Source organism: Sitophilus oryzae, unplaced genomic scaffold (genome assembly GCF_002938485.1).
Source record: "Sitophilus oryzae breed Bouriz unplaced genomic scaffold, Soryzae_2.0 scaffold_87_pilon_pilon, whole genome shotgun sequence".
NCBI classification, from domain to species: Eukaryota; Metazoa; Arthropoda; class Insecta; order Coleoptera; family Curculionidae; genus Sitophilus; species Sitophilus oryzae.
Window position 1 is genome coordinate 1309406 of NW_022147505.1, and position 21017 is coordinate 1330422.

The following is a 21017-nucleotide window of genomic DNA, read 5'->3' on the forward strand; positions in this document are numbered from 1 at the left end:
AAAAAAAAAAGAGAAGGAATGGTGAATTTGCTGAAAAAAAAATAAACAATTGAGAACTACCCTAATTTGTTCATGAACTGGACGCTATCTCCAAAAATAATCAAGCTACAAAAAAAATTCATGAGGAAAAGTTGCTTGTCGATTTATTATGAACAACTTTCATACGGGTCAATTTGCTGTAAAGCAAACTTTTTGAAAACCACCCCAAAGGGCTCATGAAAAGTCCGGAAATAATAAACTTCATTAGGCGAACTTATAGAGAATGTTCTTATGTACAGGGTGGGTCAAATTCGACGCTTTTAAATGGAAACACCCTTTTCTATAGGAGATAGTCAAAAACTAATACAGTGTCTGGAGCTAATTTTTGTCAAAAACATGAATGGTGAAAACCGCATATCGATATCTGTTACCGTTTCGGAGTTTTTTTTTTTTTTTTTCAAAAATATGTATTTTTAACATTTTTTTTTTTTTTTTTTTTTTTTTTTATTAATTAAATTTTGTATGTTTTTATGAAACAATTCCAAAGCATCTTTTACGTAGAATTTAATGGTTTAAGTATAATTTTTTAAATAATAATTTAAGATATCAACAAGAAAAATTGATTTTTTATATGAGATACCTGTATACTTTATTTATTGAAAAGAATTAAAATTACCTTTCCAAAAATATAACACACTTGATATTTTGCCTCGATTCCTCTTCGAAATATAGAGTATAACAAAATTCGCGAACCGCTTAAATAAGTAGGCTTTGAATGGCAACGGCTGTAATCAAAAAATTCTAGCTGTGAGCATACCAAATTAAAACGAAAATAATATTTGCTATGAGTAGATGCAGGAATTTTATAACAATTTAAAAATATATTTAACCAAAAATCAACACATTTATAACAATATCTGATAACAATAAATAAATAGCAAACCAAGAACAATGAATTTTTGCTACAGGTGTTCGAATATCGACCGTCTTCTGTTATGGACAGACTGGGCAATTTTTGAACATTTCTCGCGAATTCATAACTCGGTGGGAGTGAAAGATCCCCTCTCATAACTGCTAAGTATTTCTAAATTCTTGTCTAATTATACGGAAAGAATAAGGAACCTTTTATTCTTCCGCAAATATAACCATAGGGAGAGGACCATGGGCACTAAGTCAGGTAGCCTCGACGGCCAACGGCTGGGAATCTGGTAGCTATTCAATTATTCTTGAAATTGGCTGCAAAAATTGCTGATAACGTTCAGCGTTCTGAGGCGGTGCCTCTTCTTGCTGGGAAAAATATGTTTTCCGAGTTCCATCAAGGGCATATCAATCAATAAGGGGTCCAAAAGCCTACTAGTTTAAAGTGGCGAACTTTAAAAATTCTGTATTTCGAAAGGGAATATAACAAATATCAAGTGTGCTATATTTTTCGATAAGTAATTTTAAATTATTTTCGGTTAATTAAAGATATAGAGGGTGTCCAAATAAAAAATCAATTTTTCTGTTGATAACTCTTAAATATAATTTTTAAAAAACCACATTATACTTATACCATTAAATTCTACGTAAAAAGGTGCTTTGGAAATGTTTTTCATAGAAATTTTCCATAGCAAAAAAGGTACAGTAAGCGATTTGTTAAAAATGCACATTTTTTGAAAAAACACCCCGTAACTCCTAAACGGTAAACAGATTTCGATGTGCGGTTTTCACCATCAGGTTTTGATGAAAATTGAAGCCCCAGACACCGATATTATTTTTCGTCTATCTGCTATACAGGGTGTCCCAGAAAATAAGTGCAGATATTTTAAACTGGTAGTGGGGATAGTTCAACCCCCAGAAACACGCCCAAATTTTTTCGAAAAATTTTTTTTTTGGCGAAAAAAAAAATGTTGAAAATTTAAATTTTTTCTTGACATTTTTCCGGGAAATTTTGAAAAACTTTTTAGTGCCACTTGTTTATCCACCTGAGATTTCTCTAAGGTGTATCTAAACCATGCAGTGTTGTAACCTCCTATGTTATCCACATTCCTACATAGTTCTATCATTTATAAATTCATAGAAAAATTTCTACCCAAAAATTAAAGAATGTTAAATTTTTCATCAGTGATCATTATATAATTATTATAGAAAAAAAAAACACATTATATTATTTTTAGTACTTAACCCTTTCAATGAAAACTTAAAAAAACGACAGAAAATTAACTAAAACATACGTTTATGACGTTTACGAAAATGATTCATCGTATTATTCACAACCAGGTCACAAAAAAGAAATTCCTAAAATGTTATCGTATTTTAGAATTCAATTTTGTTCTTCATGTTTCTCTGTTTTATTTGAACCACCGTTTTACAAAACACCTTGAAAGCGCACATTACTTTGAATACCGTCTCTTATCGCCACTTTACGAACTACTTTCAATTTAAGACATGTTTCACTCAACAATTTTAAACACGTATTTTGTTTTTTCGCTATTTTTTCGATGTATTTTGACAGCCCGACCGTCGCGCGTCGACCAAGAGTGCCACGTGTGAACTGGTCCTTCACAAAACACATACACAAGGAGAAGTGCGAGCGCCTTGCTAAATATTGGAAAGTGAAATTGACGTTTAAATTTGACACTGTTGACAAGTCTACTGCTACTAGCGCCCCCAATATCGCTTGTAGGAACTACGGACTAGATTGTAACGCATGGCGGGAAGTTTAAAAAAATAAAAAATTTTAATTCTCATTTATTTAAATTATGACATAACATAAAACATCAAAAATACACCATTTTTTAAAAAATATGTTTAATATCATTATCAAATATACAACAGAAATTAATTTCACCAAAATAAATAATAAAATTAAAAGAATAATGTTACAAATAATCTTTTGATTTAAAAAAAAATAATTATAACAAAACTGAAAAAAATGGCGTTATAGATGGCTTAAAATGAAGCCATCTTATGAATTATATAGAAATGTCAATTCGATCATTCATTTTTAAGCCAGACTGGACGATTATTTTAAACATACAAGCTGAGTTTGTTCATAGTGCTCTTAGAAATCTAGATAAACAAAGAATAATTAATTAAATATTCCAGGGGAAAAGAGAGGAAAAACTTGTCAGGGTATTGTTGAAAGTGTCATCTTTTTGCTCGAATTTTTCAGGTCGATTAAAAAGATGACATTTACAACAATACTTTGCCGTAATTTTCACAAATATCAGAGAGAGAGTACAGGTATTGCCTCTCTTTTCCTCTGGGATGCTTTATATCTGTTGTTCTTTGTTTATCTATATTTCTCAGAGCATAATGCCGAACAGGACTACAGTATATAATAATTTCAATATCCTAAAAGTGGAAAGAAAAAAGATCACCCTTCTGTTTTGTACTATGGTCCCTTTCTTCCAATGGCTCATCTCGTTGATATTAGGAAGGTATCCATACAAAATATATTTTATTATCGGTCTGGATGAAAAAAATGAAAATTCAATTTGATTTGAAGATCCTTTTCTGTCACCTAAATCAGGAGAATACAATGAGCAATGTTAAGATGAAAAAACTTATTTACAACATTACCTACACGTTAGTCCAAGGAGTTTTTATCAAAAACCCTAATTTGCCTAAATAATTATTATTCAATTTACAAAGCAAATTGCAGCGTGTAAACAAAAGAAATCAAATGGCGACAAGTCAACTAGTCAACGTCAACGACCCGACAAGGAGAAAGTGGTGTTCGAATAACACATTATGGGTTACAAAAAATTGTTTTTGTCTCCTTTCAACGCACACTTTAGAAAGAAAAAGAGATGAACAGTTATACTGAAAGAATGTCAAGGTTTTATCTGTCACTCTTGTCAATAATTTATCGGTAAGGAAGATTCCTAGAAAATCGCTTGTAGTCAAGTTTTCAACCATTTCCAGTTCTCCCATAAGAAGTGTCATCCACCTGTGGTCCTTTGAGCCGCGCCGTCGTGGCAGGCTTGCATCAGACGACGATGTTAAGCAACGTTGCCGTAGTTACAACAATTTCAAATTCAAGAGATTCGAAGCAATCAAATTTGTATTAAATTTTAAAAATAAAACAGAGAAACATGAAAGGAAACAAACAAGAACGAAATGAATTAATTTATTCGTCGGCGCTGTTTTCGATATATTTGAATTCTGAATTACGAATAAACAATTTAGAATTTCTTTTTGTGACCATTATCAATAATCAATTCATTTGTGTTTTGTTTTGTTTAACGTTTTGCGAGTTTTCTGTTTTATTTTTTTAAAATATAATAAGAAATTTGATTGCTTCGAGTGTCTTGAATTTGAATTGTTGAAACTACGGCAACCTCGCATGACGCGAGCTCGACACGCCGGCGCGACAAAGAAGCAGTGGGCAGTTACCAACCAGTGATGCGTGGCTGTTTTGGCCGACGGATGGTTGGGCTGTTGACGGAATTGTCGAAATACATCGAAAAAAATAGCGAAAAAGCAAAATACGTATTTAAAATTTTTGAGTGAAACATGTATTTTCTTAGATTGAAAGTAGTTTGTAAAGTGGCGGTAAGAGACAATAATTCTCAACATTTATCCATTCAGAAAGATATTCAAGTATTGTAATGTGTGCGTTTCAAGGTGTTTTTTGTAAATCAGTGTTCAAATTGTGAATGAAGCCCATAACGAAAATAATGTGTAAAGTTAAAAATGGGGACTGTTATTTTAGCATTTTTTTTTTATAATACACGTAACAAGTAAAGCAGCACAATGAAGTGTATTTTAGTTAAGTGTGTATCGAAAAAGAGTACTGTCGCAGTTACATCGATCTGTCATAAGTAATCTGTGTTTTAATGTTGGGGTAAGTTTTTTTTTTTATATAATTATGACTTTAAACATTTATGTTTAATTTATTTTTATGTGAAATAATATCACAAGATCTAAAAATGTAATGCATCTCTGCAAAATCCTCAGGTGTTGTGATTTTATGACTTACTTGTAACCATATACTTTCTTGTCCATATGGCAACACAGTGCGTCGAATTAACTGAAATCCGGGCTTGATCCGGGTAATTGGATGTAGTTGGCAATATCTGCCGGCGGTTCTCAAAATGTTCGATTATGTTTTTAAATTTTCAAAGTTAAATAACTCAGTTATTTTCAATTTATTTTAAAAATGGTAAAGAGAAAATATGTTTATTTTGACCAGATCTACCACCTCTTAAAATATCTGCACTTATTTCTGGGACACCCTGTAGAAAAGGGTGTTTCCATTTAAAGCGTCGAATTTGACCCACCCTGTACAATTTGCGTCTAATTATTTGTTGTAGTACAGTTTTAAAAAAACCAAAAACCGCAAGGGGAAAATTTCCGATTTTGTTAATTTTACACTCAGAAGACAGTCGCTGACAAACTCTTAAAAAATCAGCTTGCCCGTATTTTTTTTACTCTCTATACGGCGATACAATTTTACTGGATTATATGAACATGTTGTTTACAGCGTCTTCCGTTTGGCAAAAAAGTGGAACAGGTTTGTACAAACCGCATCCTCCTATCTTCACTAATAACGGAGATACCGTATGATTTCAACCAAAATGGAACACCCTGTACTTATATTTTGCAATCAGAAATATCATACGATCGAAAAAAGGGCGTTAAAGTTGGCTTGGAAATGAAGGTCTGTTATATTTCCAAGCCAACTTGACGCTGTTTTTTTTTTTTTCGTTCATACTTTGCTTTATTAAAGTAATCCATTCTTAAAGGTGCATTTTGAGTATACATTATTGTATAAACCCATTGTTTGTTGTAATTTTCGATATAGCTTGTAATCTTATATGCATGATTGAGAATATTTTAAAATAGAAGAGTGTTATTTCCAAAACATAATTTATTATGAACATATATGATTTCAATAAGTGAAAAAATGCCTTTGAAATAACACTCAAACTATTATAAACTCACCGGCAAAAAAAAACGGCCACTAAAAACTAGACCAGTTTTCAAAGTGGTATCCCTTGCGAAACGCACCATTTAGACTTTTTGGATGATTTTTCTTTTAAATTTAAATTAATTCCTTTTTTAACGGATGCCTACGGTCAGAAATTTTTAAGTTCTCCATTTATTTTGAGCATATCCAGGGCACAACAATAAGACGAATTTTTGCCTCGAGCTTTGTAACACCCTGTAGGGTGCAGCAGTTGTAGTAGCTATTGCTAAATTAAATCACATTGTAACCTCAATCGTTTCTGATGAAGCATTTTATTTTATTAAATCAACCACATTATCTTCTTTTTGTAATTGGAGATATGCTGGTTTAAAACGAACGTCTCGCAAAATTAAGAATTCATCTGGAAAAAAGGCCCCCCCCCCAAAAAAGAAAGTTTTATGTGTAAATAATCAAGGCAAAAACGGATTTATGAGTATTTGCAATATGAGAAAAACGGTTGTCAAATTAAAAAAATGCCATTATCTGTAACAAAATGTTGCTCGTGCTTTTTTCGAGGCGTTTGTTTTAAAGCAGCGTATCTCCAATACAAACAGAGATAATGTCGTGATTAAAAAAACAAAATGCTCACAAAAGATGAGGCTACAATGTGATTTGATTTAGCAATTGCTACTACAGCTGCTGCACCCTACAGGGTGTTACAAAGTTTGGGCAAAAAACTTCTTCTTATTGTTGTGCCCTGTAAAATCCTCAAATAAATTTGGAATATTATTAAAAACAAAAAAAAAAAGTTAAAAAAGGAATAATTTACAATTTAAAAAAAATCATCAAATCTAACGAGTGGTTCGGGAGAAATCCAACTTTGAAATTGGGACTAGATTTTAATGGTCGTTTTTTTTGCCGGTGAGTGTATTTTACTTTCTTTTTTTAATTTTAAACTATCAATTTACTGTGGATGGGATCACAATCTAATATTTATATTTAGAATGAAATAAACGAGAGTAAATGGACTTATAAGTAAAAATGAATTTAATATAAAGCAGTGACAGCGTTAGCAAAACAATGGGCCCGACCTAAATTAGTGTTTATAATCAGAAAATAATGTAACTTGTGGAAATTTTCTAAATTAAAGTGTTTTGTTACGATGTTCGCAGAGCCCAAGGTCGAGCAGACTTCATCGGAAGCAGACAGTGAGTTGTCCTCACACGCTATCCCATACCACACAGGTTAGTTTATTTTTCTTTAGAAGCTTAGTTGATTTGACAGGAGATTTTGACAATTCGACGGTTTACTCGGTCAAAACCAAGGAATCAGTTGCATGAAACTGTTCATGAGTGCTTATACAGGGTGTCCCAGGCTGGGCGTGCACTAGAAGTTCCTAGAGAACCACAATATCTAGATCGGAGATTTTTTGCACATTACTGTGTGTTATTGTACTGTTTTTTGCACATCGTTGTTTTACAACGAGATCTATCGATTAAAAATATTTTCAATATGTTGAAAACAGTGGCGGCTCGTGACTCGTGTGACTGGGTAGGCTACAGTATTTAGTTGCCTCTATTTGTAGTAACAAACAATTTGAAAGCCTCTGGAAATATATTAGGGATTATTCTCCTTTAATTATTTTGTAATCGAAATTATCATATCTATTATTAATACCTGCAATTTATTCAATAATTTATGTTGGTCAATAACATTGTTTGTTTGTTAAATCACTATTAAATGCGTTGGAAATATATCAATATAACAAGTTTGTTAAATCAGATTTAATCAGCGTTGGAAATTTTTTATAGGATTCTTTAAATTTCGGATCCGCAAGAAATAATTATAAATAATTGAGACATATGAGTACCTATCTGCAAACCTTATTTCTAAATGTAAAACAATGTTATCTAATATTTCATAAAATAAAATTCGCAAAGATATTTAACTTAGCCGCTTTTATTAACATATCGAATTGAAATAGCACACTGAGACTTTTCTGTAATATCTGTTGTATCGTCTTCTTGCACCGAATAAAATAACGCGCTTTTTATTTCGGATTCTTTTATTTCTGTGGCGTGTTCTGAAGTACAACCGGTTATATTATTTTGAATAATCTCGGACAAGCCCGAAAAATGTTTCCAATTTGCTTTAAACGTTTTTTGAATTTTCATATAAAAGTTTTTAATGCTACGTATAATTAATCACATGAAATATCCCCTTAACGAAATGTGATATTATCCCCTTATGAAATATCGGGAATATCCCCTTAACTTCTAAGCCTACCGAGCCTCCACGACTTCATGCTAAGTCGACCGGAGATTTCGCCTAAGCCCGCCTTAATACAATACAAGTCCGACTTACGTCGCGTCGCTACCGCACGATGAGTTATGAGTTAGACGGAGACAGAAGACTGCCGTACGTCGTGCTTCGACTCTGATGGTAGGCGATGTAGAAATCGCCGAACAAAGGCACTCCAACGTTCAAAACAGTCAAAATTATTTTGTTTTCTAACGCAGCGTACGCCAGCGGTAGTGAATATTTTAATATACAAGACCACAAATATTAAAATAATATTGATTACTAAAACACACTTCCGTGTATTAACAGTATTTTTATGTATTTACAACATTAATAGTACTTATAGTTATAGTATATAATATATTGTAGTATATAATGTAATAAAACGCTTAAATTCTGCCAATATCTTAGGGTAGGTGCCGCCTACCTTGCCTACCCTGAGCCGCCACTGGTTGACAACAACTTTCTTATTTTAAATGGGTGCCCCCATTTTTTATTACATACTTAAATTCTCTGTAAAATTCTATGAATATTGATGTTAAACACTCTATATCTAACATTAACCGTTTTTGGGGAAAAAATATTTAAAATTTTTGGACCAAAAAAACTACCTGTCAATAGAATTTGTATAGCCTAAAAGTCAAATTTAGTGATTACCACAGCCACTGTGATATAAAGGGAAGACATGTGGCTATCTATTTCAAAAATTAAATTGTTCAAACATCATATAATAATGGCGGTAGCTGTCATGGAAATGAGCGATTAAAAAATTATCTTAAATTATTTTTTTCAAATGGAAACCCACTTTTTTTTATTTCACTAATGAAAAGGTTTTCCAATTCGTTACTTTTTGAGTATACATGTTCCTATACCTAAAATAAACCGTTTTTAAGTTATTTAAGATTTAGTTTGAAAACGTATATTTTTCTTGGTTTTATTTAGCTTCCTTTGCCTAATGTCAAATTAAGTGTCAAACATCAGACAGTAAATAGTGCCTGATTAAGAGTTTAAAAAATGTATTTATAAAAATATATCTCGTATTTTCGCTCTTTAGTGATATCTAATAGTTGATATTATTAATAATATACTGTATGGTCGAAAAAGAGAACAGCGCTTGGAAATGATGATCGATAACATACTGCTTTTGGAACAAAGTTTCACAATATGACATGGCCAGATCTATCGTTTCACATCACTTGACGTTTAAAGTCGTTGGCTACTGGTTAAAATCAAGAAAAATATAAGCTTTAAAACTAAATTTTAAATAATTTAAAAACGATTTATTTTAGGTATAGGAACATGTATAGTCAAAAAGTTACGAATTGAAAAGCCTTTTCACTAGTGAAATAAAAAAAGTGGGTTTCCATTTGAAAAAAAATGATTTATGATAGTTTTTAATCGCTCAATTCCATGGCAGCTGCGGTTTATATGATATTCAAACAATTTAATTTTTTAAATAGATATATAGCCACATGTTTCCTCTTTATGGCACAGTGGCTGTGGTAATCACTAAATTTGACGTTTAGGCTATACACATATTTTTGCCAGGCAGTTTTTTTTGTCCAACAATTTTAAATATTTTTTTTTCTCAAAAACGGTTAATGTTAATGTAAGATATAGAGTGTTTAACAGAATTTGTTATCTAGAAACTTCTAATGCGCGCTCAGCCTGGGACACACTGTAGATCTTTCCAATCTTGTAATTACGATAAAAATCTTATATCTTCCAGTAAATTGGGATGGTTAAAATACCCAATTGAAGACAGAAATAATCTTAATATAAAATATATTTCTTGAAAAAATCATTCAGTAATCAGCATATTATTGGTGGGCTATCATAACTGGGTATATTGTTGCATACAACTGATATTATGGTTTAAACTGTGTAAATGGATGAGCTGCCTAACAAGAGGGTAGGTAGAACTGTGCTTAATTCAATTTGTCCTGCTATGGATTTTTTGAGTAATCTAGATCATTGCTTCAAATATTGTTCTTAAAAAACAAAAATATCAATTATGCAACATAAAATTTAGCTTTTTACTATAAATCACGTATGTGCTTATAAAGCTGGACCTTTAACCATTGATTTGATATAGAAGTATGTACTTTTGCCTCTAAAATAATGTTGGTTGAATCAGGAAAGATTTTAACAGGTTTGTCATTAGCGATATAATACATTTCTGTAAAACTGTAACCCTGTAATAATAATATTAATACGTGCTTCTTTTAAATATCTACCCTAATGTCTACTGCAATTTTACTTTTTTATACAGGGTGTCCCAGAAATAAGTGCAAGTATTTTAACTGGTAGTATAGTTCAACCCCAGAAATACGCCCGAGTTTTTTTTGCGAAAAAAAAAATTTGGAAAAATCGGAATTTTTTGAAATTTTTTTTGGAAATTTTTTTAGTTTTTATTTAAAAAAAATAATTTCTTGATAATATGGCAACATATGTAGGTAGTAAATTAAATTTACAGGCTGATCCAGTGGTTCTCAAAATTTTAGCAAAAATTATTTTTTTTAGGAAATTTTCACTTATAATATCACAAGAGCTTAAATTATTTTCGGAAATTTTTTTGAGGGCACGAATATTTTGAAAATTATCCCGAGTCGAAGACGAGGGATAATTTTTCTAAAATATTCGTGCCCGAAAGAAAATTTCCAGGAATAATTTAAGCTTGCGTGGTATTCGGTAAGAAAATTTCACACCTAAATTTGAAAAAAAAATTAATCCAACATGACATTTTAAAAATAATTTCAATTTGTTAAGTTGGCCAAAGGTATTAATAATTGTGTTTTTAATGATTAATAAAACCTATAATTACTAAATGTGTTTCGTTATTATTTTGCTATATTAGTCGATATCATTAAAGATTTGGCATTAAGATAATTCAACATGAAATAAATTCTAAAAAAATCATATAGATATATCCATCATATTTCGTTAAATAGAAAAATACCAGCTTTAGTTAAATAAAGGCGGCAGAACTATATTTTTTAGAACATGGCAATTTCGAAGAAATTCATATGTAGGTATATCTAACATATTTCCTTAAATCAAAAAATATTACCAACCTTAGTTACATCAAATGCTAAAACTCAAATGGGTAATATTTCAATATATAGACATTGTAGTTCATTCACATTATGATTGTAGATCTTATGTTTACCTTTTCAACTGTCAAAAAATTTCGACTAAAGTTTCGTGGCGCCTCGAAAAAATTTCCGGAAACTAGTAAACATTAAAGCATGTTATTGGTTGAAAAGTAGAGGTGTGAAATTTTCAAAGTAAAATAACTCCGTTATTTTGGACTTATTTGAAAAACGGTAAAGAGAAAATATGTTTCTTTCATCGAGATCTACCACCCCTTAAAATATTTGCACTTATTTCTAGGACACCCTGTATAGACAAAAAAATATTAACTTGTTAAATTCGCTAGCTTTTAAGCTTATGCTGTGTTATTACTAATTACAATAGTATATTATTTTATTAAGACTAAAAATTATACTTGCTGGCGAGGCTGCGACATACAGGCGAGGTACAAAATGTCATTTTTACTCCGAATAGAATATGCTATTTTTTCAGGCGCCTCAAATAATTTTTAAACGAGTTCAGACTTCTAAATAATATTAAAATATCTAAAAGTCATACCTTGTGTACAAAAGTGGCTCACCCCTATACCTTTTTTTTATTTCTTCAGATAAAAAAAAACGATATTTGGTATGTTAATATATGACATAAATTAGGACTGATTGACGTATTTACTTGTTTTTGGTCACTTCCTATTTCACCGGAAATAACTACTTTTGATTTTTAAATGACACCCTCGGTATTTTTTTTTACATTGTTCTGACAGAAAATGATACTGAATAGAATGACATATGTCAACTTTTGACATTTTCGCATATGGTTTATTTGAAATTGTAACATGCGCTTTATAACGACAATTTGAGTCGAAATACCAAGTGTGGGATACCAAATTATTCTTAAAAAAATGCTTTTTCAGAGTATGCTAATAAGACACTTTTGTTCCATTTGAAAAAATTGAGATATGTTTAAAAAAACGATTTGGGCATCTTTTAATCAGCCAGGATAAGACACGAAAAACATTAGATGATCAAATCTATTTTTCCAAGGCTCCTTGATTAAAAATTAATGTTTTTAACATAGCCATGGCACTCTACTATTTTTTGTAATCGAAAATGTCAAAAATTAACATATGATACGCCATTCTATTCAGAGAGTGTCATTTTCTGTCGAATAAAAAAAATAAATAAAGTAAAAAATGTACCTGCCATTTAAAATCAAAAGTTGTAGTCATTTCAATTGAAACAGAAAGCGACCAAAAACATTGTAAACGTCAATCAATCCTAATTTATGTATATATACTAACATACCAAATTTTTTTTTATTTGGAAAAATAAAAAAGTTATAGGGGTGAGCCAAGAACGGTAAACTAATAGGATTGCTCATCCTCATAAGACGTACGTTCGCCTCTTCCCGCGCTTCAGCTGACAGTAGTGACGTCATTGTAGTCCTTGTCATGATAGTGTGTATTATTAGTTGCCTATGGTAAACTTATAAAAATAACAGCTGAGAAATTTTGAATTAATTATTTTGTCAATTTTAAATGTGGAAAGGGTGTTTTTAAAGTTTTTAGAGCTATAGAGTGTATAAATACGTTCATTTTGTGTTGTGGATTGTGACAAAGTGCTTACTAAGTGCCTACGATATTGTTTATTAATTATTTTAAAGCAAAATATGGAAGTACTCTAAAAAGAATGCCTGCAACAGGTAAAGCTGGGAACTGCTGTTCTTAAAAATGCATTATCCGAGTATTTAATACGATTTATACAGTTAATTTTCTATACTGCATACATATAAGGTGTTTAAATAAATAAATTAAATAATGAACGTTTTGCATCCGGCAACCAATAATGCACGTGTGTGTATTATTGGTTGCCGGATAAGGATTAATAATCATGACAAGGACTACAATGACGCCACAACCAGCAGAGGAGTTTTCGCATGCACCCTGGCAGACGCGGCTGAATGAGCAGTCCCTATTTTTTTTAACTGGTTAACTGTTCTTGGTGGTGAGCCACTTTTGAGGCGCATCGAGGAAACTATGATTACGCCCGTTGAATTTGACACATAATGTCAGTTTAATCAAAACAACACACATTCAATTTGGTACAAATGGTACAATTTGACACAAATGTCAGCAAAATCCAACGAAAAATAAGCAAAAATTATAAATGAAACTTTAGAAAATAATTTGGGATTTTTTATGCATATTTAGTACCTATTCTCGTAATGGTTAATTTTTATATTGAAATTTTTCTGTAAGCGTCAAATGAATATGTTGATTAGGCAACTTTGTGTTTGCATTAAAGCTACTGAATATACGGGGTGTTTCTTAAAAAAATTAGGGTGTAATTCCTCATATGTTTTAAAAAAAAATATACCGATAAATATGCGGTGTAAATGTACTTCCTTGATGAAACTAGAAGGTTTAGGTATAGAAACATGATATATCGTTGAAAAGTATTTTTATTTGGGTTTCGATTTGTTAAATAATATACATAGACTTGGATTTAAAATAACAATAATTTTAACGATTTTATAACAATCGGAAATAATTATTTTTTCTGACCTCACTGTTTGATATCCAATCAGTTAATTTAGACAGATCGAATGTGTCGACTTTCCTTAACCTATAAACCAAATTTTAGCTTTAAAGATGCCGAATTTATGATTTAAGTAATGCTTATTCAAGATCAATTTTACGCATGTTTTATTTTTTATCTCGAAAACTATAAGAGATAGGTTAGTTGGTTATGGTTGATAAGAACTGTCTAAAATGACAGCTCGATTGGCTCTGCTTCCATTATGGCGTAATTTGCCAGCACGTTAGGTGTGACCGCAGACCATCTGACTTTGCGTCATGCTGCGATCACTGGATAGTTTTTTTTAATTTTACTAAACACAAAAAAGTCATTATACACTCACCGGCAAAAAAAACGGTCACTAAAAACTAGTCCCAATTTCAAAGTTGGATTTCTCGCGAACTCTACGGGGCACAACAATAAGACGAAGTTTTTTGCCCGAACTTTGTAACAAATTGTAGGTTGCAGAAGCTGTAGAAGCTATTGCTAAATCAAATCACATGCTACAGCTGCCTCATCTTTTGTGAGTATTTTGTTTTTTTAATCACATTATCTCTGTTTGTATTGGAGATATGCTGCTTTAAAACGAACGTCGCGGAAAAATGCTTCGCAGGCAAAACCGCGATTCATCCGGAAAAAGGACTTGAGTCCATTGCTCCATATCCCAATTCACTCGACGATGTCTTAGAAGTAGCTGGTATCCTGTGGCAGGCCTCCTTGCAGACAAGCTGTTTTCTTTTAGTCTTCGTCGGATTGTTCTCTCACTGACTTGAGTTCTACGCACGGCTTGTAGCAGATGTTGATTCTGAAACGCTCTAATTCTACGATTTCGTAAAGTATGGTGAAATTTCCCGTTTCCATATACCGATTCCAGGCATCCTGGACTGTTGTTCGAGGTATATCCAGGGTATCGCACACATAACGTTGACTTCGGCCATCCCCAATTAAAGCCACAATACGAGCAACATCCGTCACAGATAATGGCATTTTTTAATTTGACAACCCTTGATTATTTTATTTTTATTTTGCCTTGATTATTTACACATAAAACTTTCTGCCTGGGAAGCATTTTTCCGACGTTCCTTTTAAACCAGCGTACATATCTCCAACACAAACAGAGATAATGTCGTGATTAAAAAAATCAAATGCTCACAAGAGATGAGGCTACAATGTGATTTGATTTAGCAATAGCTACTACAGCTGCTGCACCCTACAGGGTGTTACAAAGTTCGGGCAAAAAACTTCTTACTGTTGTGCCCTGTATATGCTCAAAATAAAATCGGAATAAACATTTCTGACGTAGCATCCGTTAAGAAGGAATTAATTTACAATTTAAAAAAAAAATCATCAAAATCTAATGAGTGGTTTGCGAGAAATCCAACTTTGAAATTGGGACTAGTTTTTAGTGGCCGGTTTTTTTTGCCGGTTATGATCAAATCTCTCTCCCACGCTGGCAGCATCCGGCTGCATAGGGCCTGGTTACCCCCGTGACAACGTGAAAAAAGAGTTGTCCTTTAAATATATTTTCTCACGGCACTTTAAAGTAGGCCAACTTTAAAAATATTTCACAAAAATATGTATCTGAATGGGACACGAATTTATTTTAAACACTTGCACCAAAAAAATATTAGACTTTTACAAAACGATTACAAGAATATTAACGGAAAAAAGGAAACAAATACCGACCCGAACAATCAGCCGTCAGACAGTATTCGATGTTGCCACGACTACTGACGAAGCAGAAGTCCCTGGTATAGGTTAGTATAATAGAAAAATTTTGAGACGTGGAAGTAGTTTCGGAAAGTATAAGAATATCCTGGTGTTCCATTTAAAATAACAAAGATGATACACTTTTAGTATGAAGTCGCAACACTGTAATGCTGAAAATAATTTAGACAGATGGAGAAAGTGCCCTTATGCAAAAATCCTACCACGGGTTCTCCATAGACGTGTAACTTGCCATGCATGGCCGTGAATCACCCTATAGTGCCCCTACACTTGACAAAAAAAGTTATCTCTACTAATATATAAAATCCTTAAGTGACTGACATACTGATTAATCACGATCCTGTTCAAGCCACTCAACGTAAGAAGCTCAATTTTGGCATACAGGTTGATTCTAGGGTGTAGAGGTTCGATAAGAAGGGATTTTTTGAAATTCAAGTTCCAAGAGGGTGAAACCAGCCCTCAAATATTCCAATATTTTTTATTTAAAGAACGGTCAAGTTTCCGAAAAAACGCTTAAACACGTATATTTTGTTTTGTTTTTTTACATATTTTAAGATTTTTTAAAAATGTATACAGGGTGTTTCGAAAAATCTGGTCATTGATTAATCACGATCCTGCTTAAAGCGCTTGACGTAGAAAGCTGGTTTGTGGAAAACAGATTGACTTTAGGGTGTAGAGGTTCTATAAGAAGGAATTTTACGAAACTCGAATTCTAAGGGAGTGAAACTATCCTTCAAATATTAAAATATTTTTTTATTTAAAAACCGGTGATTTTTTCGGAAAAACTCTTAAACACGTATATTTTATTTTGTTGTTTTACATATTTTAAGATTTTTTTATAAATTTATACAGGGTATTTCATAAAATATGACCATTGAGTAATCACGGTTCTGCTTAAACTTCTTGACGTTTAAAGCTGATTTTTGGTAAACGGATTGACTGTGGGGTGTAGAGGTTCGATAAGGAGGGTTTTCTCGAATCTCAAATTCCAAGAGGGTAAAAACGCCTCTCAAATATTACAATATTTGTTATTTAAAAAACGGTTTGGCTTTCGGGAAAACGCTTGGACAAGCATAATTTATTTGTTTTTTTTTTTACATATTTTGATTTGTTTGATTTCTTAACCACGATTCTGCTTAAACTGCTTGATGTAAAAAGCTTATTTTTGGCAAACAAATTTTTCGAAAGTCAAATTCCAACGAGATGAAACTACCCCTCAAATATTACCAAGTTATATAATAATATCGCCATATTGTTTTTTCTCGTGCTGACATAAATGTGAGAAAAATTTATCCAGTTTGTATGTTAATGGAAATTCTTGCTGTGCTTTATCATCACCATTACAAATGATTAATTTGACGCGAACGAAGTCACTGGTACACGCTAGTTATACATAAAATATACAATCTGACTGCACACTTCCACATCTGTCCACACCACGTATATTAAGGTATCTGAATGTCGTTTTTGGTTTCAGTGTTACCAGCCACAGCTATACAAATATCGAGCGGGGAAGGTGGACAGGGCATCCATACCCTTACGATGACAAATGCCACAGCGGGTGGCGCAATTGTACAGTACTCTCCAGGACAGGAATTCTTTGTGCCTGGTATGTTAATTAAATATTTTAAGATAACCGTCACTAAATGAAAATGCTTAATGTATGTTTTATGTGAAAAGCCACTGGGTTCAGGATACACATTCGCAAATTTCTCACTGGCTCTTTACTTAAACACAAACTTGCCTAACCAACATAACGATTACGTCACATTTAACTTATCAAAAAATAAACTCACCGGCAAAAAAAACCGGCCACTGAAAACTAGTCCTAATTTCAAAGTTGGATTTTTTGCGAACTAGTCCCTAATTTCAAAGTTGGATTTTTTCTTTAAATTATAAAAATTAATTCCTTCTTAGCGGATGCTACGTCAGAAATTTTTATTCCGAATTTATTTTGAGCATACAGGGTACAACAATAAAACAAAGTTTTTTGCCCGAACTTTGTAACACGCTGTAGGGTGCAGCAGTTGTAGTAGCTATTGCTAAATCCAATCACATTGTAGCCTCATCTTTTGTGAGCATTTTGTTTTTTTAATCACGACATTATCTCTGTTTGTATTGGAGATACGCTGCTTTAAAACGAACGTCTCGGAAAAATGCTTCGCAGGCAGAAAGTTTTATGTGTAAGTAATCAAGGCAACGGTTGTCAAATTAAAAAATGCCATTATCTGTGACGAATGTTGCTCGTATTGTGGCTTTAATTGAGGATGGCCGAAGTCAACGTTATGTGTCCGATACCCTGGGTATACGTAGAACAACAGTCCAAAATGCCTGCAATCGGTATACGGAAACAGAAAATTTCACCAGTCGAGTGGGTTCCAGAAGAAAACGGAAGACAAATGCAATTGACGACCGCTTTATTGTCCTGAATACTTTACGAAATCGTAAAATTACAGCGTTTCAGAACCAACAGCTGCTACAAGTCGTGCGTAGAACTGAAGTCAGTAAGAGAACAACCCGACGAAGACTAAAAGAAAACAGCTTGTCTGCAAGGAGACCTGCCACAGGACCGCTACTTCCAAGATGTAGTCGAGCACGTCTTCAGTTTGCGCGTTTAAGTGTGAATTGGGATATTGAGCAATGGACTAAAGTCCTTTTCACGGATGAATCACGGTTTTGCCTGCGAAGCATTTTTCCGAGACGTTCGTTTTAAAGCAGCGTATCTTCAATACAAACAGAGATAACGTCATGATTAAAAAAAAACAAAATGCTCACAAAAGATGAGGCTACAATGTTATTTAATTTAGCAACAGCTACTATAGCTGCTGCGCCCTACAGGGTGTTACAAAATTCGGACAAAAATCTTCGTCTTAGTATTGTTTTCGTGTGTACGAAGAGTACGGTCAACACGCTTAGTAAAATAAGATGTACTGAATAAAGACAGAAGAGCAAGTATTTTCCTAAGCGCATGAATTCTAGCGTCGGACTAAGTGGTTATGCAATAAATACTTAGCATTCTTGCTCTCTCCGACTTACTAGATTGTCATAGCGATTCACTCCTATACATGTAAACGCCGACCCAAAGTTTCGCTTGCCAGGATGGTATTTCCTCACGGTACCCATAACCAGTTTGTTCTAGAGTAAACTATGACGTGTGACGTCACGTGCATTACAAGTGCAACTTCTAAAAAAAATAAATATAGATTGTTATTCTCGAGACATTAAATCTTGGGCTTGGCGTGCACACATGCACTTGTTAAGAACTCTTTGACAGTGATAGATGTACGTGTCATTTTAATTTCAAAGTAGTTTATTTTATTTTACAAAGAAATAAGTTGGTACAATTGTAACGCATAGCAGGAAATTAATATATTTAAAATTTGACTGACAAGGGCAAGTGATTACTTCAAAATATTGTGAAAAAACTGTATAAAATTGAAAAAATGTAATTGAGTTATTTTATTAAAAAACGGTATGTGTTAATACAAAACAAACAAGAACAAAACACCACATACCAAAAAAAATATATAAAAAAGAACTATTTCTTACTTTCATGCTTCAAGAAACTTCCCGCATTTATTATTATATTTATCAATAGAACATGTACAAATACAAATTTGTAATATTCCACAGGAATAAATAAAAGAACGTAAATAAAACAAACTATTTGATTAATAACACTTACCAAATTTTAACCTTAAAGGTTTATTAAAAGTTGAATTAACTTTAATCTTAATTTTTTTAAACCAGTACCTTTTGACATTATTTTTCTGCAGTAATAAAATCCATTATTTACCTATCGTGTGATGTCGATACATTACAGCTACTCCAATTTTTAGTATATGTTTAGTACGATCCTTGTACCATATACGAGATGCACTTATCTACGACGAGATGGTATACAAACTTTATTGATGGTAACTTTATTGGTGTATAAGACTTTCTGTCTGGGCAGCGAGTGTTAACTATAAACTGTGCTCTGGGTGTACAGTTATTTTTCCCTCGATTTTTCCTCCACTTGACTTCAAAAGACACAAAACACATAACCTATAATTTAGCAAGACTTTGCCAAGCCTCAAAAATCTAAAGACGAGTTCATACGCATCGGCGTCCGTTTGTCGTTCATCGTTTCGTCAAACTAATAAAATTGAAATGTGATCAGTCATTTTTGAAATAAACCAATAAAACTGGTGAAAAACAAGAGACGGCGCATGACGGATTTATATTTAAACCCATCCATAGCTAACTTATTATTAGAAACTTTTTTTTAGTAAAATAAATAGATCGATTCAATAAATAATTGTCTCGCCGCCTGTATCGATGGTTGACGAAATAACATGTTTTCCATCCATACTAGTTGTTTTTTGGAATTGCTTCGAGCAGCATAGAATTTCGTGACAGTGCAGAGCGCCGACTTCGTTTTTCGTTTCACGAGCGGCCGATCTCTACGTGTCGTTATTTTATATCTGATATTTTTTAGGAGTAGTAACGGTTGCGTTATGTTATTTATAAATAATTGTTATAAAATAACAGATAGTTAAATAACAACCCATCACTACCATAAATCCATAGAAACACTAGTTATTTGAACAGATCTGGTGCGATGTAGTTCGTTAATGTCCCAAATGGTGATTCTCTTAAACCCGTGTTTTGTGGTAAAACACCAATGGTATACTCCCATCTCAGCTATAGTTTGGGCTATTGGTATCTTCGTCAACTTGGTAACTATCGACTCAAAAATCTGCCATCCACAAGTCAGGTGGATTCCCGCCGCTGCCACCACCACTTACAAGACAAATACGATTTTATCGAAATCTTACCTGAGAAAAAAAAAGTATATCGTGCATCTCATATCCGTATATCTTATTTTAACAGATCAGTCGATACACTTCTCTGTTAATAAAATTATTAAAAATAACGTAAATTTGCCGCATATCTTTACTAATCAAACACTCATTTAGTTGTAGCCCAAGGAGGTAACCTCAGTTCGGGCGGCAACGAAGACCAAGCGAGGAAGCGCGAAATGCGACTGCTCAAGAACAGGGAGGCAGCGGCGGGAATCCACCTGACTTGTGGATGGCAGATTTTTGAGTCGATAGTTACCAAGTTGACGAAGATACCAATAGCCCAAACTATAGCTGAGATGGGAGTATACCATTGGTGTTTTACCACAAAACACGGGTTTAAGAGAATCACCATTTGGGACATTAACGAACTACATCCCACCAGATCTGTTCAAATAACTAGTGTTTCTATGGATTTATAGTGATAAGGTTGTTTTATTTAACTAGCCTGTTATTTTATAACAAGTGACTATAAATAACATAATGCAACCGTTACTACTTCTAAAAATAACAGATATACCAAATAACGACTTGCGAGATCGGTCGCGTGAAGAGCAGCTTGAAGTCGCGCTCTGCACGGTCTGAAAATTCTATGCTGCT

At 32.9% G+C, this 21017-nt stretch overlaps 1 protein-coding gene across 1 annotated transcript; it reads left to right on the top strand.

Annotated features, from left to right (window-relative positions):
* Nucleotides 1-7032: 7032 nt before the first annotated feature.
* On the top strand, nt 7033-20839 carry LOC115890521. The gene is made up of 3 exons (XM_030910766.1): nt 7033-7119; nt 17051-17182; nt 20535-20839. The coding sequence occupies exons 1-3, from the start codon at nt 7038-7040 to the stop codon at nt 20837-20839; spliced, it is 519 nt and encodes a 172-aa protein (XP_030766626.1). The 5' UTR covers nt 7033-7037.
* Nucleotides 20840-21017: the final 178 nt, after the last annotated feature.

Excerpts from the sequence above, each read along its gene's own strand:
- LOC115890521 (XM_030910766.1), top strand. The coding sequence starts at position 7,038 with ATGTTCGCAGAGCCCAAGGTCGAGCAGACTTCATCGGAAGCAGACAGT. Across the intron at positions 7,120-17,050 it reads CGCTATCCCATACCACACAG|TGTTACCAGCCACAGCTATA; the intron begins GTTAGTTTATTT and ends TTTTGGTTTCAG. Across the intron at positions 17,183-20,534 it reads ACAGGAATTCTTTGTGCCTG|TTGTAGCCCAAGGAGGTAAC; the intron begins GTATGTTAATTA and ends ACACTCATTTAG.